Here is a 24426-nt window from a genome sequence, read left to right as displayed (position 1 = left end):
GGGATCCTATTTGAGATGCTCAGGGTGAGGAATGAGCCCTTTGAAGCTTCCGACAGAGGCTGGTGGCAGAGGCAGCCAGACCAGATGGACGGGTCTGCTCTGGCCCAGGGGCCTCTGTGGCCCTGCAGAGGCATTCCCAGCTCTGGAGCTGCCTGATGACTCAGGGAAGCACTGGCCTGGGCTCAGCCATGGCAGCTCTTGGTGTGGCCAGCGAGGGCCAGCAACTCTTCTGTGCAGCGAGCCGGGCTTGTCTCACAGCAGGACAGCTGCCTGCCATTTCCCAGGCCATCCCTGAGACCTGTTCTTGGCACTGGCATAAACCAGCCAGGGCCCCAGGGAGCTGCCAGCTGCAGCACTGCCTGTGCCAGATCTGCTGCAGAGCCCCGGACATTCCTCAGGGGCTGCACAGTGTCAGTAACGTTGGTGTCAGTAATGTTACCCTCCTCTCTCTAGCAAGCGTGTGGGAGGTGATGAATTTGGGAGTGGGAGTCCTCATTAGGGGAAAAGTTCCTGAGGGAAAGCTCCTGAGGGAGGCCAGCAAGGTTGATTTCTATGGGAACTGCTGGCTGTTATTTTTAAACAACAATAGTTTATTAAATAAATAAACTTGCTGCCACGGAAGGATATAGCACCAGCCAGGGCTGCTGAGGCCGGTATTTCCTTGGAAAAGGGAAAGGACAGGTGTTTCCCTCCCCTCTGCCCCTGCCCCTGTGTTTGGCTGCTCAGCTCTGGGAAATCCCTTCCCTGGGCAAGGCTCCCCAAGGGGTGGGTGAACATTCCCGGTGGGACCGAGTGTTCCCGGGAGCTGCCTGCCTCCAGGGCAGCTCCCCGCCCGCCCGGGGTCTTCTCTGGCACGTCCAGAGTGGAAAGAATCTGTGTGCTGCCGGCTCTGTGACAGCACAGGTGCAACAAAATCAGTGCGGGGCAAACCGGGGGGATCTGGTTTCACTGTCCCCTCTCACGAGGGGGCTCCTGTGGCGGGGGAAAAGGCAGGGCGTGGCGAGGGGTGACAGCGATGTGCCCCGGCCCCGCCTTAGGGCAGAAATAGGAGAATTTGGGAGTTCGCAGAGGGAAAGAAGTGCGCGGCTGTCACCTCCGGCCGGGAGCGGCGGCGATCCGGGGAGCCCCGCGTGTATCTCATCCCCGCGTCCATCCCATCCCCGCGGCCACCCGGCGGTGCGGGGGGCTCCGGGCCGGCCCCTCCCGGCGGGCGGTGCCGGGGGCGGGCGCTCCCCGCCGGCAGCAGCGCGGTGCGGGGGCGGCCCGAGCGGGCGCGATGCGGGCGGCGGGGCCGCGCTGAGCCCGGCGGGGAGCGGAGCGGGGCCGAGCCGGGCCGGGCCGATGGCGTTCAGCGCCTGGCAGATCCTCTCGCCCGTGCAGTGGGCCCGCTGGACCTGGTCGGCGGTGCGGGGCGGGGGCGGCCCCGAGGGGGATGGCGGCGCCGGGGCTGCCGAGGAGGAGGATGAGGAAGACGAGCGGGACCCGCCGGCGGGGAGCTCGTCCCTCGGCTTCAGGCAAGTCACCTTCCCCTGCCCGCCCCGCGCCCTGCCGCCCCCCGCTCGCTGCCTGCCTGCCTGCCGGGGATTCCGCACCGCTCCGCACCGGGGGCCGGGGTCGGGGCCGGGGCCGGGGCCGGGCATTTCTGCTGGAGAATGCTGCGGAGCGCAGGGCTGAGCAGCCGGGCTCGTTCCCGCAGCGCCTCCGGAGCCGCGTGGGAGATGCTGCGTGTCCTTGGAGCCCGCGCTGTGTGTGCTCAGCTCGGAACGAGCCCTGCCGCAGGGCCGGGGGGGCACTGGGGGCTGCTCACGATGGTGGTTCACCTGCTCTCCCCGTTCCGTTTGCTGGCACATCCCGCTGCACAGGAGCGAGTGGCCGCCCCGGATGCCCAAGGCCAGCCTGTGGCCTGGCTGGTGTAGGCGGTGTGGAGGATTTCAGAGGTAGCCTTGAAAGCAGTAATTCCTCACTCTTTTCCCCCCCTCGGCAGCTCGGACTCCACTGATAATTTTGAGACCCCTGAAGCAGAAACACCAACCTGCTCGCCACTCAAGGAGTTCTGCGAGCCACCAGGACCACCCGAGTCTGAGGCTGGAACCCAAGGTAAAGAGCCAGCGTGCACCTTGTCTTGGTGCTCTGCTGCTTTGGCAGAAAGGCAGGGTGGGGTCAAGGAGTAGAATTCTCTGACTTTGAGTAATGCCTGGCACACTTTTGGTGGTTAATGGCCTGGATAGTTGAAATGCCAGGGCTGGTCTGGGCACTGCACAAAGGGCTGTGTGGGTTGATTGAGAGCAATGCGAGGGTGCTGTTGAGTTATGGGGCAGGGAGGTGACCCCCCCGTCCATTGGGGCAGGGCAGGGTGGCTGGGCAGTGCCAGGCTGTTGGTGAGCCCCCGGGGTGGTCTGCAGGAGAGCAGGCTCCCCGAGGCACAGGGCAGTGTGTGGTGGGTCCTGAGCACTCCCTGCCCTCTCCTGCCCCTCCCTGCTGCAGGCCCTGGTGTGTCATGTGCAGTGTTGTGCTTTCCTTGGGTGCTCACAGCTGCAGCTGGGAACTTTTTGCAGGACTGGCTTCAGAGCACAGGAGCTCCATTCTGACCGTGGGTCCTTCTGTGCAGAAGCCCAGGCAGTGCAGACCGTGTCAGTAACAGGATGCTGTCGCTCTCCATCTCCTGTGGTGTTGTTCTGCTGTTGAGGCGGGTCTGGCTGCTCATCCCTCCCCGTGGAAAACTCGTGTTTGTTTGCTGTGATGGAGGGAGTGCTCAGTTCATGCTTCCAGTAATCACAGCTCTTGGAATAATCCTTTTAAGAAGGAATGATAGAGACATCCTTATTTTGGGGATAATGCCTGGGGAGGGGGACAGGAAAAGGGGATAGGAAAAGGCTTTCCCAGCAAGCAGGGGGATCATTTCTGGCACAGCTTAGGGCAATGCATTGCCTCAGACTCCAGGGTATCACTGTTCCCATGTATGCCTGTGCCCCTTGTGCTGGGATGAGCAGCTCCTGCTCAGCAGCAAGGGAGTTGCTGCCCCTGCACACAAAGCTCTCAGTGTTCTGCAGACAAGGGCATGATCTCCAGCAAAAGCTGTTTTTCTGTGCTGGCTGGCAGAGAGTGGGATGTTGGAGCAGGCAGAGCCAAGCTGTGGTGCCACCACACTTGGCTCCAGCCCTCTCCTGCCCATGTCTCTGGCTGTGTCTTCTCAGTTTGTCTGGGATGGTGGAGGGGAAGGATTGCCTGGGTGGGGATGGGTTTGCAGGGTGGGTGCAGAGGCACCCTGGGCTGTTACACTTCTGTACCAATGTAATCCCTGTGTCAAGGCCTCATCTTTGCATCCATGGGTCTGGCTGCAGTGGTGGATTGGATTGCTTGGTACACTGCATTACCTGTGCAGTGTCCCAGCTGTGTGTCAGCTGAAGCAGAGCTGCTGCGCTGAGTCCCTGGGGAATTGCTGCTGGCTGTGCTGGGGTGTGGGGGCAGTGCCGGAGCTGGGCCTGAGGCAGGCACAGCACCCCTGGTGCTGGGGCACAGTGAGCAGCAGGCACTGTCTGCAGGCACTCTCTGCTGTGCAGTTGCAGTCTCATCCTGCCTTGGAAATAAATGGGGTGAGGAGTGACAGAAGCACTGACTCCAGGGCTCCACGCACAGCCAAGAGGTGACCTGGGTGTGTTAAACCCTGGCTTTGGGGACAAAAACTCAGCCCTGGAGAGGGCTGCAATGGGGATTTGTGTCCACTCAGGATCACTCAGTTTCCTCTTGCTGTCTTGGATGGTGGGACTAATTCTGCCCCATTCTTGCTTGAGTTATCTCCAGTCATCTGTAGGTGTTTTGCACAAGGAAATGAGCAGAAGCAGCAGATCTGGAGCCAAGGGTGCTGGGAGCAGGCTGATGCAGGACACGTGTTTTCTGGTGCGTTAGCAGCATCGTTTGCCGGGATGCTAATTCTTAACAGAATAGATTTAAAAATAGATCAACAGCTGCTAAACACCAGCGGAAACCCAAAAGAGGAAAAGAGTCGTTGGTGTGGGACTGAGCTGGGTGTAGGGCAGATATCCTGTGCTGAGACAGAGACAGTGTGTGAGTCACAGGAGCCCTGCCCTGAGCCGAGGGGCTGCTCTGCCTGTGCTGGGCACAGGGGCCAGGCAGGGATCGGGATCTGAGCCAGGCAGGGACTGAGATTAGGCAGGGATCAGGATCAGGATCTGGGCCAGGCAGGGATCGGGGTCGGGATCAGGATCTGGGCCAGGCAGGGTTGGGATTGGGATCAGGATCGGGATCAGGGCCAGGCAGGGATCAGGATCTGGGCCAGGCAGGGTTGGGATTGGGATCAGGATCGGGATCAGGGCCAGGCAGGGATCAGGATCTGGGCCAGGCAGGGTTGGGATTGGGATCAGGATCGGGATCAGGGCCAGGCAGGGACCAGGGTCGGGCCAGGCAGGGATCGAGGTCGGGGCCAGGCAGGGATCAGGATTGGGGTCTGGATCTGATCCAGGCAGGGATCAGGATTGGGATCAGGATCAGGCAGGGATCAGGATTGGGATCGGGATCAGGATTGGGATCAGGGTCTGGATCTGGGCCAGGCAGGGATCAGGATTGGGACCGGGATCAGGCAGGGATCGGGACTGGGGTTGCTGCTGCTTCTCCTGGCCCTGCCCAGGGGTGGAAGGGGCTCTGAGCCTTTGCCTTGCAGCACTGCCAAGTGCTCCTGGTTGGTTTGAGGGCTGGCATGTTGGAAAGCTGTTTAAGTCGGTGTTGGTGTTTAATTGCAGCCCGAGGAAGAAAAGCAAAGCAATTATAATGCAGAGGCACAGTGTCTGTTACTCTGGTGCCAGACTGTCCTGTCTGTTTTTCTTTAGAAAGTAAAAAATCTCTGTTTTCACTTTGTAGCATCCCCTCCAGGTGCTCGCCTGGATGTGGAGCAGGTTTGCAGCCTGAGCAGGTGTTCCTGAGATCCAGCCCCGTGCTGGGTGTGTGTTTGGGACTGGCAGTGTCCCTTTTCATGCTGGGATAAACTGTCCCCTCTGCAGTGTGCAGTGCCAGAGGTGGAACGGGAGAGCTCGGGGTCACCTTTCCAGGATGCTGCAGTGTTTTACCTCACCTGCTGGGATGGCTGCAGGAGGGGCTGGTCTGGGGGCAGAGCTGCCTGTGGCCCGTGGCTACCAGCCCGCCTTCTCCTGGGTGTCCAGCACAGATTTGGCCCAGGAGGAGGGTTTGAGCACTGAGAGGGCTGGGGGACAGCTGCAGGAGGGGGAGACAGGCTGGTTTCCCTGGCAGGAGCCATGCAGTGCAGAGCCAGCACTGCTGCTCACAGTGACTGCCTGGGGCTGGGGGAGCTGGGGAGGCTGGAGCAGCACAGGAGGAGCGGGAGAGCTGCAGGCAGCTGCAGGGCTGGGGAGGGCTCCAGGGAGAGAGCCAGGGCTGGGTATGGCCAGGGCTGGGTGGCTGCAGGGGTTGGGGCAGAGAGCTCGGCTCTTCCTGTGCACCCCAAGCCCTTCAGACCACTGTTTTGTGCATCCTGTGCAGTTGTTCCCACAGGAACAGCTCCTGCCACGCTGCATTGGAGGCAGAAGAAATGTAGAGGGGGAGGACCTAGGGGAACCCCCCCTGAGCCTGCAGGAGGGATATTTCTGCTGCAAAAGATTTCCAAACCATAGACAAGTACCTGAGCTGCACTTTGCCTGTGCCTCCTGCCTCCCAGTACATCCCAGTACATCCCAGTACATCCCAGTCCCTTAGCTCTCAGACTGGCTGGGCTTTGGGCTGTGCTGCAGGAGAGGCTCAGTAGCCGAGCACTCTTGGTGCAGAAAATGAGGGAATCACAGAACTGGAGAACCTGGGTTCTTCTGATTTTAGTGGGAAAATGATTCTGAGCTATGGCCACTTCTCCTTTCCTCCCCACCCTGCAGCCAGCACAGCATGGAGAGGTGGTTTGTGTGCAGACTACTTGTTATTCAAGGAGTAATTATTCATTGCTTGGGTTAGAAACCAGGATGGGCTCACGTCTGTGAGAACAGCGGCTGCCAAACCTTCCGCTGGGAACACAAAATGCACTTAAACAGTCCTTTTGCCCTGACTTTGAAGTCTGTTCTTCTATTCAGGGCTGTCTCAGGAAGGCTTCAAACAGCTGAGCAACACAGCAAGTGTAATAAAGTTTTCTTTGGGGTCTGTTAAGGAGGTTTTCCTGGTTCCTAATGATGGGGAGGCCTGCCAGGCGCTGCCTCAGACTGTTTCCTGGCTGCACTCCAAGTACTCATCCACTGGATTTGTGTTTACTGATGCATTTTCTGGGGCATCAAGGCAACGTCTACTTGGAGGGAACTTTTTTTTTTTTTGCAGTCAGAGGAAGCATTTTTGCAGTCTCAGGGAGGACACAGACCTTCATGATTCATTTTCATGGCTTGTAGCATGCTGGGGGATCAATTATGCTAACCACGAGCCATCAACTGAGTCAGGATTGTTGGCTCCATGTCCTGGATTAGTCCCGGGACCAGATATTTGCCTGATTCCCTCTGCCAGCCTGTGACTCGCTCTGTTACCAGCACACATGAGCTGGTTGCAAATGCCTGGTGATAGGGAAAACCTCTCCTGGCTGCTGGGGGATGGGGTCTGTGGGAGCAGGGTGTTGGTGTCCCCCTGCCAAACAGTGGGGGTGCTCGAGGGGACTCCCCTCTGCAGCTGTCACCTCTGGTCCAGGGCAGGGCTGGGGCAAGGACAGGCAGCTCTGGGTGCTCAGTGGGTGCAGCTTTCAGGGTACCCAGTAGATAAAGAATCTTCTCCATCCCTTGGTTTCAAAGAAAAGATTAAAGAGTAAAAGGATTGAGGGGAAAGGATCAGAGTAATGGTGATTAAGTCATGGATCAGGATTTGTCATTAGAAGATGCTGGCAGCAGTGTGGGGAGCCTGCTGAGACTGCATAAGGGTTTCTGCTTGTGTTGGGCAGCTTCTCCTGCCTGTGCAAGTCCAGCTCTGCAGCCCCAGCACTGGGACACCCCCAGATCCCTGTTTCTGCTCCTGCACTGAGCACACCTTCCCATTCCCCTTCTCCCTGGGGCCTGCTTGTTCACTTTTTGTGATGTTGTCTCATGTCATGCGTCCCTGAACTCTTGTCACTAATTTGAGCTCTGCCCAGGTGAGCAGTGACTCCCTGTCCCCTGGCAGGAGGGAAGCTGAGTTGTGAGGCAGTGGATCCCCCATAACATGCGACCCTGGAGCAGCTGTGAGGAGGGAACACAAAGCCCTGTGGCAGGGAGTGCACTGCAGGGCAGGGTTTAACCATCTCCTTTTATCTTTTCAGAGCCAGGTGGCCATGGTGACCTGCTGGTAAGGGAATCCCACTGGGACAGCTCATCTGGGAAGCACCCCAGAGATGAGGCTCAGCCAGAGACTGAAGCCCCTAAAGCCAGTTTGGATGCTAAAGGGGAACCTGACCTCGAGCACTCGGCCCTGATGCAGCCCTTGGCTGGGCTGGGCTGCAGGGCTGACCCTGGGCACCCCACTGTGCAGCCAGCCCCCTGGGAGCTGCCCATGGCAGCAGGGGACACAGAGGACACTGGCACAGGGCTGGTGGAGCTGAGGGCTGATGCCCTGGCCCAGGAGCAGCTTGGGAAAGGGAAAATGCCTTCACTGGGGAGGAAAACAGATGAAAACCCAGAGGAGACCCAAGCATCCCACCAGCTTGACCCTGAGCAGCATGACAGGAGTGTGACCCCTGCTGTGGCAGGGGCCTGCCAGCTGCAGAGCCTTCCCCAGCACCTTCCCCATCCTGCTGAGCTGGAGGGGGACCCGGCTCTGGAGGCTCCAGGACAGGTCCCAAAACCTGGAGCTGGTTTTACAGAGGCTAGAGAGAGCATGGAGGCCAAGCCAGCTTCACCCAGGAGGGCCAGCAGGATCCCAGCCAGCAAGCTGACACCCAAGAGACACAAAGAGTCCCCCAAAAGAGCAGCTGAGGATGTGGAGAGGGGTCACCCAGAGCCTCGGGGCTCCTCCCAGCTGGGACCCCCGTGCAGTGGCAGCTCAGCAGTGCAGAGTTCACCAGCTCTCCCCAAGGGCTCTTACCAGTTTGACCCCGATAACTTTGACTCCATGGATCCATTCAAGCCCACCACGACCCTTGCCAGCAGCGACGCTGACTCCTGCTCCACGGCAGATAACAGCCTCAATGAAATCCTCGAGTCTCACACCCTGGAGATGCAGGAGGACCTGAAAGGCAGAGACTCCCCCAGGAAGCCCAAGTCACGCCTGATAACGTGAGTGCCAGTGTGTGCAGGGCTGGGGCTACAGCCCCCAGGGTCCTCCCTGCGGGCAGGCAGGGCTGCTGTTGGTGGTAATGGTGGTGATGGTGACAGAGGAGGTGATGGTGATGATGGTGGTGGTGGGAATGCTCCTGCCTGGTGCCTCCTGAGCGAGTACCCTGCACCTCAGGTGCTGCTGGTGCCTCAGGTCTGCCTGCGGCTGTCCCAGCTGTTGGCAGCTCCCCTGTCAGTGTCACTGATGGCAGGGGAGGGGTGGCTGTTCTGGGGCAGTGCCAGTGTGCTGAGTGCCAGGCAGAGCAGGGAGGGCTGCACTGGGACCTGCTTGCAGGATCAGCTCTTTGGAACCACAGCTAGGGGTCAGGGTGTAGATGTGGAGTCAGAGGAAACCCAGTGAAGGCTGGAGCTGATGTGTTTGCTGGACTTGTGCAGGGATGTGCAGGAGCTGGTGCAGGTGTGGCTGGTCAAATGTAGCTGAGACATTTTGTGAGCTGCCACTGAATTAGTTTCATTTCAGAGAAAGAGAGCAGGTTGGACAGGTAGAGTGTCACTCTGCTGTCTGATTCTTCACTAAAAAAATGAGATAGTGGATTTTACAGAGAAAGAGAAAACCTCACAGGCAAAAATCAGGCTGTGTTGGATGTTTTTGTCCAGGAAATACTTTACAGACAGTAAACACACAGTTTTTAAGAGCTGGTGTTCCCATGTGTGGCTGTGGGTGAGCAATGGGGAGGGGAGGCAGCAGGAATTCTGTGCTTGCTCTCTGGGAGCAGCAGAGGCAGCAGGATGCTGCCCTGGCACTCAGGGCTGTGTTTGGATCTCACCCCTCTGCTGTGGGCAGCAAAGGCAGGACCAGAGCATCCTCAGTGTGTGTTTGTGCCTTCCCAAAGGCCGAGCTAGGCAGCTCCCTGTGCTTCTCCAGAGCTCAGTTAACAGCCAGGTCTTTTCACACACTCTTCTCTCCATCTGTCTGTCTCTCTCCCTGTCCGTGCTTTGATGCATCAGGACTACTGAGCAAGTGAAATTTCTCTGTTTTCTGTTGTAAGTACTCTCTGCTGTATTCCTTTTCTTTTCCTGTGCTGTTTCTGTCCTCTCTGGGGGTGTGTGCTGCCCCACTCGTCTCCATGGCATGCTGGCTCCTTCTGCCCTTTGACTTGTGCTCTCTGCTCTCTGGTTTGTGTCCCACAGCCCTTGGCAGGGTCCCCAGGGTGGCCTGGCCTGGTGAGTGCTGGGAGTGAGGGAGAGGAGGAGAGCTGGGCTGAGCTGGGCTGGGCTGGGCTGGGCTGAGCTGGACTGAGCTGAGTTGGATTGAGCTGAGCTGAGTTGGGGTGAGCTGAGCTGGGCTGGGCTGAGCTGGGCTGAGCTGAGTTCAGCTGAGCTGGGCTGAGCTGAGTTGGGCTGGGCTGAGCTGGGCTGAGCTGAGCTGAGCTGGAGGCACTGCCTGTGCTTGTCCTCACAGCTGCCTGCCGCATCTTCTGATGGGGGACAAGTGCTCAGAACCTTCATCTAACAGGGGCAGCAGGTTTTTGTGCAGTCCAGAGCTGTTATCCTGGTGCTGGGGGGCACTCAAACCAGCTGCCAGGTGATGGGATAGCCCTGGCACAGGAGAGGGTGTGGAAGAGAGGATGGTGAGGACATGGCAGGCAGGTGTGAGGGAGGAGAGCAGAGCAGAGGGACTCTGCAGTGTGAGCAGGGCAGAGCCAGCTCTGTGTGCTGTGCTCGCTGTGGCCTGCTGCTCGTGTGTGCCATGGCATGGGATGGGGGCTGCAGGGGGCACTGGGTGGGGGCAGCCCCACAAACCTGGCAGCAGCTTACTGCAGCCCTGCTCCAGCCTTGCCTGTGTCCCTGCAGTGGGAAGAGCTGTGTCTGGGGGCTGGGACCCCTCCCCAGTCCCTCAGTGGCTGTTCCAGCTCAGAAAGTGTCTCCTGTGGGGTCAGGAGAGCCTGGGATACCCCTGAGTGTGGAGGGTGATGGGGGGAAATGCTGGAGAAAAGCTGATGCTGTCCCACCCTCTGTCCCATTGCCCCTGGGACTGTGCTGCTGGTGCCCGGTGTGTGGGGTGTGGCTGTGCCTGCACTCCTGCACTGATGGCCTCTGATGGGTGAATTCAGGAATGTGGGATGAAGTTCCAGGGACAGCCTCCTCACTGGAGGACAGGGGGAGCACCTGCAGGACCTGCTTGGGCTGAACTTGCCACCCGAGGGGCCCTTCTCCTTGGGCCAGCAGTTTAGGGCAGAGTTTGTTCGAGGCTCAGCACCTTGCCCTGACTCACAGGGGAGATGTGAATGTTGTGGAGAAGTCCCAGACAAAGCTCCAGCTGCAGGGACAGGGCACAAGACAGCCTGGACATGGCTCTTGCTGCAGAAAGTCGACAAGCACTGACTGGAGCTCGGTGCCTTGTGCTGGAGTCACAGGGAGGAGGGAGATCCTGCTCTGGCAGCTCCTTGGCACTGCCTCCATCACCATCCTCCTCTTGGGGCCCTTGCTCTGCCCCTTACCTTCCTCAGGAATAAACACTCACAGACAAACCAAACTTGTGTGTAGTTGTGTCTTTTGTTTGCCTGTTCCTTCTGTTCCTTCCAGAGCTGGCTGTGCCTCGCTGGTCACTGGTGAGTGGGGTCTGGCACGCTGTGGGTGCAACGCTGGTGCTGGGACTGCCTCCCCCTGCTTGGGCTGCACCCCTGCATCCCCTGCACTGCCCTGACCCCCTCAGCTCAGCTGCTGTTCTCTCTCCTGCAGGAGTGGCTGCAAGGTGAAGCAGCACGAGGTGCAGCCCCTGGCCCTGGACAGCACTCAGGTATGGGGGTCTCATCCCCAGGGCTGGGGGTGGGGCTGGGGAGAGCTGAGCTTCAGCCTGGCATCTTCCCTGTGGGCAGTTCCTGATGGGGAGGGAGGAAGGAGGGCTGATGGGAGCAGTACAGTGGGTTTGGAGTGTCCAGCTCTCACCTGTGGCCTGATCCCTGCAGATCTTCTTTAACCTGGTCTTACATCCCTGCAGGATGAAGGAGTGTTGATCTCAGAAATCCCAGCTATTACAAGTCGGGATGGACGTGCCACTGATGAGGAGAAGTTGGCTTCCACCACCTCCACACAGAAACCAGCTGGGCTGGAGAAAAAGGCTGAGCCAGAAGATGACCTGGAGTACTTTGAGTGCTCAAACGTCCCTGTGCCTGCAGGGAAGCACAGACCAGAGGCAGGTGAGGAAATCCTGGCTGCCTTCAGCTCTGGGAAGGTGCTGTGCCTGCAGCCAGGGAGCCTCTGCAGCCTCCAGCAGGGAGCTGGTGCTGTTGGGGCAGTGCAGCCTCATCAGAGTTTATTGACACTGGCAGGGCTAAAGGCTGCTGCAGGGTCTAATGGAACCTGCCATTGCTTTCGTGCACTATTTCCACTGTGGAAAACAATGGTCCAGGCTGTATTTATTTAGACTTTGTGTGCAGAGCACAATGCTGCAGTGGGATGTGGCTCAGGCACAAGGTTCCCTCCCCTGGTGCTCCCTGCCACCAGTGCTCAGTGCTGAGCAGAACAATTCTCCAGAGCATCCTGGCTCCTGGGCTGCAGGCTCCTGCTCAGAGCCTGCCTGGAGCAGGGCTGCCAGGACCTGGTGTCCCAGCACAGGGGCTGTGGTTGATGGAGATCTCAGTAATGCCTTAGAGATCCCAATTATTGCTCCTGGTGGAGTTGTGCTGTCAGTTTCCCGTGTAATTAGCCTCTCTGACCAAGCCATTACAAAATAATTAAAAGCCAGGCAACATGACATTTAATCAATAGCCAAGTCCTAGGTGCAAGCAGGAGAGATCACCATGGGGGGGGTTGCAGCCTTCCCCTCTGCAGGGACCCATTAATCATTTCTCCTGATGGCTGTGCTGGCTGCCAGCTCCATGGAGAAAGGTCCTTTGTCCTAGGGGAAGGAAAATCCCAGTCAAGGGAGAGGCTGGGAGGGTTTATTTCTTAATGCTGGTCTCAGAGGCCAGGCAGGTGCACGGGCTCGGTGCTCTCTGCAGTTTTGGGTGGGAGCTGAGGGTGCAGCTGCAGGCACTGGGGTAAATGGGAGATCTGCAGTCACCAGTGTTCCATTACCTCCTTCCTCCCCAAGCTGAGCTCTCTAAATGCACTGTTCTCTGCCTGCTTAGCACGTGAATCATGTCTGCAGTTGTGTGAGTGCAGCCCAGAGATCACCCCTCCTGCTGTGTGAGGCAGCAGAGTGTCCCCACAGGCCAGGGTGCCCCCACAGCTCAGGGTGTCCCACAGCTCAGGGTGTCCCACAGCTCAGGGTGTCCCACAGGTCAGTGTGTCCCACAGGTCAGGGTCCCACCTTGCAGATGAGGGCAGGTGGTTTTTGTCTCCTCTCTGCTGTTCAGAGCAGCAGGGGACATGTGGCAGGTCCTTTGCAGGGTGTTGGGACTGGCTGGCAGGGGCTGATGTTTGCTCTTGGGAGTGGTGTGAGCACTGGGGACACGGGCACAGGCTGGGCTGCCACCAGAGGGGAGTGTTTGCCTCCACTGCAGGAGTGCTGGAGGCTGGCAGGGTGCACATTGTGGCACCTGGGGACAGGGTGCCACAGGGTTTAATGGTGACCTCAGCAGTGCTGGGGTCTTGGAGAGCTTTTCCAGCCAAAATGATTCCATGCAAGGGCAAGAGCTGGGGCAAAGATGCCTTTGGGAGGGAGAGCTCAGGGCATGGAGAGGCTCATAGGTACCCTCCTGTGTCTCAGAAAATCTGCATGTGCTGTTTCCAAACAAATAAAAGGTTGTGTTTCATTGTCTTTAGGTTTTGAAAAGGAGATCTGCAAGCAGATGGAAAAGGGAGGGCCTGGCATCTTCCCTGTGAGTGCCTCTCACTTTTTCCTTTCTGAAATGAGATTCTCGGGGAGGTAAAATTCTTGACAAGCCCATGCAGGGACTTGATAAAAATAGCAGAGATTTCCCAGCAGGCCTGGAGGAGCCTGGCAGAGGCTGATCCCTCCTGGGTGGGCTGTGGTGAGGGAGGGAGGGACGCTGGGGACAGAGCAGGAGCAGTGCAGAGCCAGGGCTGCTCTGGAAAGGGAGAGGCAGAGGGGACCTGGGGAGGGAACGAGCTGCTGGGCACGGGTTGTGTCTAACATGAAGTGCCCAGGGCTGGCTCTGATGGCCCAGTGCCTCCTACAAGGGATCCACCACCCTGCTCTCAGGGAGGAGCTGAGAGCAGAGAGAATTAAAGGAAGAGTAAAACAGCCCTGGCTGTGCAGCCACGCTGACCCTGGCCCCCCAGCAGCAGCACCCCTATGCTGGGACACCCCTGGCTTGCCCTCAAGACCTCTCTGCTGTGGGGACACCCTGTGCCAGCTTAGCAGCCCCTGGCCAAAGCTGCTTGAGTTGACAAGCAGATGACAATGGGATTAACAACATCAGCAAAAGCAACTTCTCTGAGGGATTTAACACTGCTGAGCCCCACAAGGACGTGGGGCAAAGTGAACCTTCAGTTTGTGCCCAGGCTCTCTTGGGCAGGCTCTGGTCCTGCAGGCTGGTGTCACCCCAAGGGGACCTGCAGTGCTCAGGTGTGTCCCTGCTTTTGGAGATATTGTGGGAGGCTCCTGCCAAACCACACTAGTGTTGGGATGACCCCCAAACCTGCCCTGGGGGTGGCTCCACCTCGGCCATGGCTGTGAGAGCCACGAGGGGCTCGGGGAGCTGGAACCAAGCAGCAGCTGAAGCTCTGGGGAGGAGGGGAAGGGAGAAGTGCCCCAGTGCTCTCGTTTCCACAACTAGAAGAGCAGGCTGCCTCCTTCCTCCCAGCACTTCTCTATTTATGGGCTGGCAGCCATTCTCAGGGAGATGCTGCCTGGCTGTCACTTGTCTGGGCGGTGGAAGGAGGAACAGGCAGTGCAGCACCTGCACTCCAGGGCTGAGCCCTGCCCCAGGCTGTGTCTGTGCTGCAGCTCTGCTGCAAGGAGCTGGGCTTTGGGAAAGAAAAAGTGAACAATGGGGGCACAACCACCCCAGTCCTTTGCAGACACCCAAAATGGCAACCAGGGAGGGCACCAGGGTCTCTATTTCAGAGCTCTCCTGGGAGCACCAGGGGTGAGTGGGGCTGTCCCTTGGACCCCTGCTCTGCAGAGGGGTGAAGTCTGCTTCCCCCACATCTTCCTTGGGCCTTTGGGTGACAAGCAAGGCCTAGGAAATGTCCCTGCAGCTGCCAGCAGCAATTTGAGCACGTCAACTGCAGTGTTGGAGACAAGCAGCCAGAGCCTGCAGACCACCCCCACCTGTGGCTCACAGTCAGCAGAGACCCTCTGGGCTGGGGATATTTTTAAACCAGCCATGGGATAAGGGAAGTTGGATGTGAGCACGTCTCCCCTTTGGGATATTTGGGATATCCGGGGCAGCTCATGTCCTATTGCCTGCTCCTGGCAAGGGAAGGCACTCAAACCTTACACAGGCTCTGCCAGGTGTCAAATGCATGCTCTGGGCTCTGTGTGTGCAGAAAGGGAAATCCAGATGCTGATAAAATAGGGGAGAACATTCCAGACAGGGGAAGTGGGTGAAAAGAAACAACATCCCCCCAACATCCCAGCTGGGTGATTCCCCCAGGACAGCCCCGGGCTGTGCTCTCTGGACAAGTGCCCCAGCGTGAGCAGCAGCGAGAGTCCCCTGGCTGGAATCTGCCTCAGCGAGCCCGAGAAGGCAGCAGTGCTCACCCTCATCAGAGAGGAGGTAACAGCCCTGGCCTTGTCCCTGTCCCTCTCCCTGGGGCTGCCCCTCCTCATTGGAGAGTGGTAACAGCCCTGTCCTTGTCCCTGTCTGTCCCTGTCTGTCCCTGTCACTCACTGGGGCAGCAGAGGCAGCTCTGCTCTGCCTGGGAGGGGGGATCTGATCCCCTGCGAGGGACAGAGAGGGGAAACCCCTCAGAGCACATCCCAAGGGTCCCTTGTGTGTCTGCTGCAACCCAGATAATCACCAAGGAGATCGAGGCCAACGAGTGGAAGAAGAAATACGAGGAGAGCCGGCAGGAGGTGCTGGAGATGAGGTAGGAGCTGTGCCCTGGCAGCGCTGGACAGGAGTGGGCTGAGCAGGGTCTGAGGGGTGACCCAGGGTGGGGAGTCTTGGCAGAGATGTTCTCTCAGTGCTGGTGTTGTGTCAAGCCTTCCTTTGCTACAGAAATAAAATCCCACAATCTGTACCAGCCCCAGAGGCCACTGGAGCAGCGCTGATGGGTGGTGCAGCCCCAACTTCTGGGCCCTGTGACTGTGCTCCTGTGGGGCTGCAGTGGTCACAGGGCATGGCCCAGCAGGGCCTCCTGTGGGGCAGATTGCTGCCAGCACAGCTGGAGGTGCATGTCCCCAAAATCAGTGGCCTCTCACCTGTTTTTTCTCTCTTCCTTCTAGGAAAATCGTGGCTGAGTATGAAAAGACCATTGCCCAGATGATAGGTAAGGTGCTGTCACCTGGCCAGGTGTGCAGGGCAGGGAGCAGCTGCCACAGCTGTCCCCACTCAGTCACCTTGTCCCTGCTGTTTGTTCTCCACCCCAGAGGATGAGCAGAGGACAAACATGACATCTCAGAAGAACCTGCAGCAGCTCACGATGGAAAAGGACCAGGCTCTGGCAGACCTGAACTCAGTGGAGAGGTCCCTGTCAGATCTGTTCAGGAGATATGAAAACCTGAAGGGCGTCCTGGAAGGATTTAAGAAGGTCCTTACCCTGGTTTTCCCTCTCTCCCTGCAGCTCTGGTCCCTGGACACAGAGTTCCTGTGCAGTCACACTCCAGCTGCTGAGCTGGATAAGGGGCTCCAGCATAAAGCAGAAGTTGTTTTTTTTTAGAAACCTTTTTTTCTTACACGCAGAACAGTATCTATCATCCTGTCAGAGCAATGTCTTTGTGCCGAGTCCTAAAGCAGATGGATGTACTTTCTTTTCCAGAACGAAGAAGCTCTGAAGAAATGTGCTCAAGATTATCTAACCCGTGTCAAGCAGGAAGAGCAGCGGTATCAGGCCCTGAAAGTCCATGCAGAAGAAAAATTAGACAAGTAAGGACATGCATGAGATTGCTGGGTGCTTCCAGACCTTGTAGGGAAGCGGCTTCATTTGCTTTCCAGAGGCTGGAAGGCAGGAGCTGAATGATGTGAAAAGATGCATTTTACAACCTCGGCCTCCAGTGTCTCTAAGCAAGGCAGAGCAAATCCCTGAATGCATTCTCTGATCCCTGCTTATTTATTTTTTAATGGAGAATCTGAGATTCACGGTCTATTTATGGCCACTTACCAAGTTCCCATCTTCTGGTGTGCTCATGTTTGTGGTACATGAAGGGCTGTGCAGCCCTGGAGCTCAGCTGAGGAGCAGCAGCTCACCAGCACGTGGAACCCCGAGTGCAGTGGGTGGTGAAAGGGTTTAGCTTGGCACTGAAAGAGCAGAGTTCTGTTCAGGGGCTGGGAGGAGCTGAATTAACCCAGTTTCACCCTATTTCCACATGAGCAAACCCCTCTGTCGTACCCAGGCGAGCAGGGCCGGGCTCTGCAGCAGGGCCGTGCTCTGCATGGCCTCAGGCCGTGCCATGGTGCCCCTGCCTGCCCACCCCTGCTGCATGGCCTCAGGCTGTGCCATGGTGATCCTGCCCTTGCTGGAAGGCCTCAGACTGTGCCATGGTGCCCTGCCCTTGCTGCATGGCCTCAGGCTGTGCCCTGCATGGCCTCAGGCCGTGCCATGGTGCCCTGCCCTTGCTGCATGCCCTCAGGCCGTGCCCTGGTGCCCTGCCCTTGCTGCATGGCCTCAGGCTGTGCCCGGGTGATCCTGCCCTTGCTGCACGGCCTCAGGCTGTGCCATGGTGCCCCTGCCTGCCCTGCCCTTGCTGCATGGCCTCAGGCTGTGCCATGGTGCCCTGCCCTTGCTGCATGCCCTCAGGCCATGCCCTGTTGCCCTGCCCTTGCTGCATAGCCTCAGGCTGTGCCCTGCATGGCCTCAGGCTGTGCCTTGGTGCCCCTGCCCTTGCTGCAAGGCCTCAGGCCGTGCCCTGCCCTTGCTGCATGCCCTCAGGCTGTGCCCTGCATGCCCTCAGGCCGTGCCCTGGTGCCCTGCCCTTGCCCTGACCCGGCCTGGCCCCTGTTCTTCCCAGAGCCAACGAGGAGATCGCCCAGGTGCGCGCCAGGGCGCGGGCGGAGAGCGCGGCGCTGCACGCGGGGCTGCGCAGGGAGCAGATGAAGGTGGAGTCCCTGGAGAGAACCCTGCAGCAGAAGGTACCACACCTGCCCCGTGCCCCTGCCAGCAGCTCCTCCCGCTGCCCTGAGCACCCTGCTGGTGCCAGAGGTGTCCTCCAGATTTTTGGTGCAGAAGGTGTTATGTGGGTTTGGTTTTGGGGGTATTTTTTTATTTGATTGGGGGTTTTTTTGTGTTTTCTGGAGTTGGTTTGGATTTTTTGGACACAAAGGGCATTACTGGCTTCCGTGTGCCTGTTTGCAGAGATGTAGGCTGGGGCTGGGCTGCTGCAGGTCTCTGCAGGTCTGATGGGATGAGCAGGGTGGGCACAGGGCTGCTCACAGTGTCTGGGTGCCCAGAGATGTGGCAGGGCCAGGTGGAGGTGCTGGCTGCCCTGTCCCACCCGTGCTTGATGGAAGATGGGCTGTTATCCCCCACCTGTGCCACCACAGGGGTCCCCAAGATGTGCTTTTCTTCCAGAACCAGGAGATTGAGGAGCTGACCAAGATCTGCGACGAGCTGATAGCGAAACTGGGAAAGTCAGGCTGAGCCTCAGCCCCCCTTGCCCTGCACTCTGCACTTGGCTGCTTTTCTCGTGACCTTGAGCACCTTGCCTTACCCTGGAGTCCCTGCAGAAAGCTCTCATGTCCAGCTTGGCTGCTGGACCTGTGGCTCTCGAGCAGAACCACTCCCCTCCCTCTCCCTGTCTGCTTCCCACAGCCCTGGGGCTGGGATCCCTGCACCCCTGGGGATGCTGTGCTCAGCCTGGCCTGTGTGTCCCTCCCAGGGCCTGCCACACTGTCCCTCTGCACCAATGGCCCCACTCAAGGGGGAGGTGACATGCTGGGCTCTGTCTCCCCCCCGTGCTGTGTCCCCACCACGCTCTCTGTCACTTTGTGCTCAGCAGAGCAGCTCCAGCCCCGTGTGGGTCCTGCCCTGGGACGTGGGTGGTGGCAGGGGGCCCTGCTGGCTCTTGCTCTGGGGAAGGGGACCTGGCACTGGGAGGTCTCTGGTTCGTGGGTGAAGCACAGCACAGCATCTCCCTGTCCCTGGCTGTGCCAGCCTCAGGGGAAGGGAGCTGACAGCTCTGCATTCCTGCACTTTATGAGCATTGATGGGCACTTGGGCTCTCTGCTCTCTCCTTCCATCAGGCACGGTGCTGACAGCAGGCAGGACATGTTCCCCTCAGGGCACTGGCACAGTCACATCAGCTCTGGGTGACCTGCTGTGCACGTGCAAAGCCAGGGCTGGTGCTGTTCACTCCCTGCACTGTGCTGAGATCAGGGCCCCATCTCAGAGGCTGCAGGAGGAAGGAAATGAACCCTGAGCTGCCTCGTGGGTTCTGCAGTAGCTGCAGTGGTGAAGGATTCTCTGCTTTGAATGGATAGGTGTGAAAAAGGGAAATTTTTGCAGTTTGGACTGTTTCCTGCCCAGCCTGTTGAACACTTTCACAAACCTTTTTGCTGCTACCTTTTTGTAATAGAATTGAGCTTTTTTCCTTCTATTTTCTAATTCCCTGTGTTGAGCATGCAGAGCAAACACCTGTTTAAGCCAGAGCCATACACTTTATTATATTTTATTAGTTAAATAATATATAGAGAGTTTATTCTACACTTAAGCAAAGGTGTCAGGAGCCTGCCCCTGTCAGCACACAGCTGCCCAGGCTGTTCTCCACGCCCCAGGCTATCCCAGTGATGGACTGGTCACAGAAGCCACTGGCTGACACCACCCAAAGCAGTGCACATGTTGCTTCTTCTGGATATTCACCCTTTGCCCAGTTGACAGAAAAGAAAAACCCTTTTTTCTCCTCTCTTTTAAACTGCCTTGACCTCCCCACATGTCCCTCTCCTGGGTTGGAGAAAAATCTTCAATCATATGATCAACAAGGACAATTTTTGTTCCCCTTTGGGAGTCTGTGCAGGTGAAGCAAACCCCTGAGACCCAGAGATTTCTTGGGCAGTTGGCTTTTTCTCTTGAGGAAGCAGAGCAGTATTGCATAAGCTCTGGGAGCTGGTGCCAGGCTGGTTCAGGGCTGGTTTCTGCTTTGGGGCGCTGTCCTGCCCTGCCTTGCTCAGGGCCGTGCTGCTCCTGTGCTGCCTTGGCTCCAGGAGAGACAGCCTGAGCTCAGCCTCTGCTTGGGGCATTGCCCTGGCCCTCGGAGCTGATGGGTAATTGCAGAAGTTTGATTTCACTCCTCGGCACTTCCCCAGAGCCCTGACCTGCACGCAGCAGTCACTGCTGCCGCTTTCCCCGTGGGCTGTCTGCAAAGCCTGGCTGCACTGTGATAACCAGGGGCACAGCCCTCCGTCCCTGCTGTCCCTGCTCCCAGCGTCACCTTGTCCTGCCGTGTCACCTCCCCTCTCCGTTCCTGCCGTGTCACCTCCCCTCTCGGTGCTGTCGCATTCCTGTGCCTGCCCGCATGCACCCCAGCCTGGGCAAAGAAGATTCCTACGGAATGATTTATTAACTATGGTATGGTTATAGTTACATTTCTATAAATACAAACACAGTGGCTATAGCTGTATAAAACAGAAGGCGTGTGTGCACCTCGTGTGCTGGTGGTGGTGTCCCTGTGGCATGGGAGGGGCTGCTCCCTGTGCTGGTGTCACAGCTGGCTGTGTTTGCTGTCTGTTCCTTGCATAGACTATAAATGCCCTTTCTGGCAGCAGCAGGCCCTGCCCCTGCTGCCGTATTGCTGTTTGCAGTGTGTGTTTGCCAGCAGGTCTGTCTGTAACCAAGTGCCAACCAGTAACCCCCAACTACTGATCTCTGCCCCGTCCCTCCACTGTGGCCTCCCCAGGCAGGAGCTTCCTCTGCATTGCCTCCTGCCCCTCTGCTTCCAGCCCTGTGTGTAACTGCCATCGCCATCGGTTTTATATGTACCTTAATTTCCCTTTTATATGTCAGGTAAATATTTGTAAGAGTTATACTCACACAAATGAGATTATTATAATGATTACTAATATATTTTTTCCATGTTTCATTGCCTGAGTAAAAACTGTGTTTATCACTCTTGAAAGCTTCCTTGGTGTTTGTGAAGTTGGTGACGAGTTTTTGGAGAAGATGGCTTTACCTTCCAGAATGGGCCATGTTCTTCCTTGTCTTTATTAATGTGCTTTACATGGCAGTTGCTTTCAAATAAGTACAGTTATCATCTGTTCCTGAAATCTGCATTTCTGAGCTCTGAAATTCAGACCTGGGATGACTTTTCTGGCCCTGTGACTCCCACCACGCTGTGATGCTCAGACAGCAGCAAGAGCTGAGGCAGCAGAGGGATGTCAGGCAGGAGAATCCTTGGCCAAATCCCTGCACTGACCCTGGCAGCCTTGGGAAAATCCTTCTGCGAGGATGGAGCCCTGCGGGGTGCAGGGGTGGTTCCACTGGGCTCCCAGCCCTGTCGGGGTTTTCAGTTGTTCTCTTGCACTTCTCTTTTTTTGGGTTGGAAAATCTGGAGGGATTTTCCCCAACTTGGCTGCTACTCGTGACAAGAAAGGGGTTTTACTCTGGATGGAGCAGGTGGGCTTGATCAAGGTCTTTGAAAGCCACCACAAGGCTCTGTGCCCAGAGATGGTTTCCAAAGCAGGGTCTGGAGCAGAGCCCAGCCCATCCACCGGCACCATTGGTGCCTTGCCCCACTCCCATTGCCCAGCCCATGTCCTTGGGAAGCTGTGTCCTGTCCCCCCAGCTAAGATGGCATTATCCCAGCCCCTGAGGCAGTCACCCAAGCAGATTAGCTGTAAGACCTTAAGACAAAACAGCAGCTACACACCCCACACTGCACACTGCTGACAATGCCTGCCCTGAAGACCCTCCTGGCTCTGGCCATCGTCACGTCCCTGGCTGGAGAAAGTAAGTGTCCCTTGGCCCTAGGCAGCATAAGGTTGGGTAAATCGCTGTAGCTGCTCCTGTGCCTGCTGCTGCCCCTTTCCTGGCACTTGCCTTCGGGCTGGCATGTGCCCACCTCACCCCTGCCCCGTGCCCACCATGCTCCTGCCCCATGCTGCTCCCACCCCTGCAGGAAAATGATGTTTTGTGGGGGAGGGTGGCTTTCTTCTTTGAGTACCACTGAGAGAATCCCCCTTTCCTTGCCTCTCTGCCCAGGTGTGCAGTGCCCAGCAGGGACCACAGAGTCTCTGGTCTCCAGCTCTGATGGAGGCTCCTGAGCCACACCCTGAGCTGTGTTTCCCTGCTAAAACTCGGTTTCTCCAAGGCATAACCACAAAAGCCGTTGTAAAAGGCAGGGGTGGTCGCACTGCCCACAGCAATGACATGGAGTGGGGGCAGCTCTGGACAGTCTCAGGATCTCTGGACCAAGGCACGATGAATGTGACAGTGTTTTCAGCTCAGGGTGGATGAAAGGCTGTCCCATGCTGTGAGGAGCAGCAGAGGAGACACAACACAGCCCAGCAGTGGCAGCCGGGTCACTGTGGGTTAAGGGAAGGCGCTTACTGGCTTCTGAGGCCATGAAATCCCAGTTTTCCCCGTTCCCGAGTTTTCTCTGGCTGAGAGGAAGGTGGAAGCTCCGGGCTGGAGCAGGCCCCGCTGCCGCGAGAGGGCTCTGCTCGCCAGCAAAGCAGGGACGAGTTTCCCTTCCAGCATCAGCTCTGGCTTATCCAGCCCCGTCAAAAACAGGGATTGGTCATTTCAGGCAGGAGCAGGATCTTCAGGTTTGGGTTTTTCTGGGGTGTGTGTATGCTTTGAGGGGTCACACAGCTCTTGCACCACTTTCGGCTCTGACGCACAGGAGAGAGGAGCTGGCTGCCCCACCGCCTGTCGGGGCTCTGGGACCGTCACTCTCACTCCCCCTCCTCATCCTCACCCAGGTAAAGCACTGAAATGCTACAAATGTGTCGCATCCAACGAGAACGACTGCAACAAACAGGGATCGCACAGCTGCCCCCAGTACGCCGACGCCTGCTCCACGATCACTGCACCCAGTGAGTCCCTTGGCCGGGGTGCTGGGGGCACAGGGGGCTCCGGGGGAAGGGGGGGCAGGGCCGTATGGTCTTGGATGGGACTGGAGGGTGAGGAGGAGCAGGAGACCTGCCGTGGCTTCTCGTGGGCAGGAGAGAGATCCTTTTATTCGCGCCCGCACCGCGCTGGGCTGGGACTGGGACTGGGGAGTTTCATCTCCTCTGCCAGTGACCCCCGGGTCCCGGGAGGGCCCGACCCCGGTGTCGCGGGTCCCGGGTTTTGCCCGACCCCCATGTCGCGGGTCCCGGGAGTGCCCGACCCCCATGTCGCGGGTCCCGGGTTTTGCCTGACCCTGTGTCGCGTTGCCTTTCCTTACAGATAGCGTCATTAAGTCCTGCTCCTACAAGTCCTTCTGTGATCAGGCTCGCCGCGGCGGCTCCGGCGGGGCCACCGTGCGCTGCTGCTTCGGCGACGACTGCAACGGGCCGGCTCGGGGCTACCGGAACGGTGGGGGGGTCAGCCCGCCACCGCTGGCCCTGCTGGCCACCGCGCTGGCCGGGACCCTGCTGCTGGGCTGGCTCTGAGGGCTCCGGGGCTGTGGCCGGTCGGGGGTAGCTGCTCTAGCCTAGGGACACGGCCGGGGGGCTCTGTGGGACCCATCCCCGCCAGTCCAATAAACGCTGCCGTTCGGAACCGCGCTCGCAGCCTCTCATTGCCAGGGAAACCAAAACCGCGAGTGAACGAACCGAGCCGGTTTCGCTTCTGGCACCAAACCCCGCAGATTGCCGGGCAGAGCCCGGGACCCCAGTGCAGATTCGCCCCCTCCCCGTCGGTCCAACAGAGATGCTTTGGGGCTGCTTCCTGCAACCTGAGGCTCGGCTCAGAGCGGTTTCTGTGGCTGAGAAGACATGGGGGAGACCTGGGGCTGCAGGTGGTCCCACAGCTCAAAGCACTGCTAGAAAGACCCCCAGGAGTGGTCGGTGAGCCTTGGTTTCGTGAAGGAGAATGATAAAAGTGAGTAAACTGAGTGAGAACAGAAAGGGGAATGATGAAGGGAGTGAAGGATGGCTGGGACTATGAGAATTTGACGGCAAGAATTGTAATGAGCAGCAAACAGCAGCCGTCTGCTGGAGTCTGCCCCAGTCAGCACATGAGGAAAAGGGGAACAGGTACTGAAACTGAAAAGAGCAAGTTTGAACAGAAGAAAAGAAGTAATTGAGCACGTGCGGATCCAGCCGTGGAACTCCAGCTGGAGGATGCTGCTGGAACAGAGCACTCGGTGAGTGCTGGAATGTGATAGGATTGGAAGTTCTGCAGAACACGGACATGGTCTTGTGGAGGTTAACAAGCCTAGAGTGTCGCTGGGCTGCTGCCCCTGGAGGGGAACACCTGAAAACAGATTATTCCCTGTCTGCTGTGGATTCTGCTACTTCCCCGGGGCGCACGAAGGGTGTTCTCCTGCGGGGAGCTCTGGCTGCTGTCACCAAAGGTCCTGGGGTAGAGACGTGCCCTGCCCCGCGACTTCCCTCATACCCTTTCATCTGCTAATGGGGTGTCTCTATGAGTTCCAGGGGCTGCTTGTACCCCCACACAGGTTACAGCAGAAAAACACATTGGGAAATGCAGGAGAGCTGCCAGGCTCTGGGAACGAGGGGAGAGCAGAGCTGAGTCGCTGCCGTGTGACCCCGCACAGAGCCCAGCGCTGCCCCGGACTCCGGCGGGTCACAAGGGCTGCGAGAGATGCCTCGGTATAAAAATACCCCGTGGAACAGTTTATCTTTGCGAAGGCAGGGATGGGGAAAGGGGGAGGCAGCGGCGGCGGGGCAGGGCTCGGGACCTCCGGGGTGCCGGGAGCAGGCAGCCAGTAGTGGAAGGAGCGGACTGGAATGGGACATACACGGCTTGCGGGATCCCTGCGGATCCTCGGCGGCGGCAGCGCCGGGATCGGTTTCACCAGCGCAGGGAGAAAGTGCTCCGGAGATAGACGGAGTTTCGGAGAGAAAGTGGGGCTTCCCCTGGGCGGCACGGCGGCGGCAGCGGGTGTTTCCTGTTCCCAAATCCGCCCTGAGCTCACTCCAAAGCAGCTTTCCCGAGACATGTTCTTGAAGGAACC

The 24426-nt window shown here is 58.1% G+C and overlaps 1 protein-coding gene across 2 annotated transcripts; it reads left to right on the top strand.

The window, feature by feature from the left end:
• Positions 1-1161: 1161 nt before the first annotated feature.
• On the top strand, positions 1162-23010 carry TACC1 (transforming acidic coiled-coil containing protein 1). Of its 2 annotated transcripts, XR_008842041.1 has the most exons (14): positions 1162-1514; positions 1985-2097; positions 7283-8234; positions 10977-11034; positions 11236-11434; positions 13005-13060; positions 14804-14926; positions 15163-15239; positions 15598-15641; positions 15742-15902; positions 16131-16237; positions 17320-17440; positions 22223-22336; positions 22692-23010. XR_008842041.1 is itself a non-coding variant. In XM_056508679.1 (13 exons), exons 1-13 carry the CDS (start codon positions 1342-1344, stop codon positions 17946-17948), a joined length of 2253 nt encoding a protein of 750 aa, XP_056364654.1. In that variant the 5' UTR covers positions 1164-1341; the 3' UTR covers positions 17949-20418. The 2 variants fall into 2 exon arrangements, 1 of the variants encoding a protein (XP_056364654.1); XM_056508679.1 differs by lacking the exons at positions 22223-22336; positions 22692-23010 and adding an exon at positions 17880-20418 and having other exon boundaries at positions 1164-1514.
• The last annotated feature ends 1416 nt before the right edge of the window (positions 23011-24426 follow it).

This window comes from Oenanthe melanoleuca, chromosome 22, assembly GCF_029582105.1.
Source record: "Oenanthe melanoleuca isolate GR-GAL-2019-014 chromosome 22, OMel1.0, whole genome shotgun sequence".
In the NCBI taxonomy this organism is placed as follows: domain Eukaryota; kingdom Metazoa; phylum Chordata; class Aves; order Passeriformes; family Muscicapidae; genus Oenanthe; species Oenanthe melanoleuca.
Note: the sequence above shows the minus strand (reverse complement) of the source record. Positions and strands in the feature narration are given on the sequence as shown.

Coding starts and splice junctions, on each gene's coding strand:
- TACC1 (XM_056508679.1), top strand. CDS start 1,342: ATGGCGTTCAGCGCCTGGCAGATCCTCTCGCCCGTGCAGTGGGCCCGC. Junction 15,240..15,597: donor CAGGAGGTGCTGGAGATGAG/GTAGGAGCTGTG, acceptor TCTTCCTTCTAG/GAAAATCGTGGCTGAGTATG. Junction 17,441..17,879: donor AGAGAACCCTGCAGCAGAAG/GTACCACACCTG, acceptor CTTTTCTTCCAG/AACCAGGAGATTGAGGAGCT.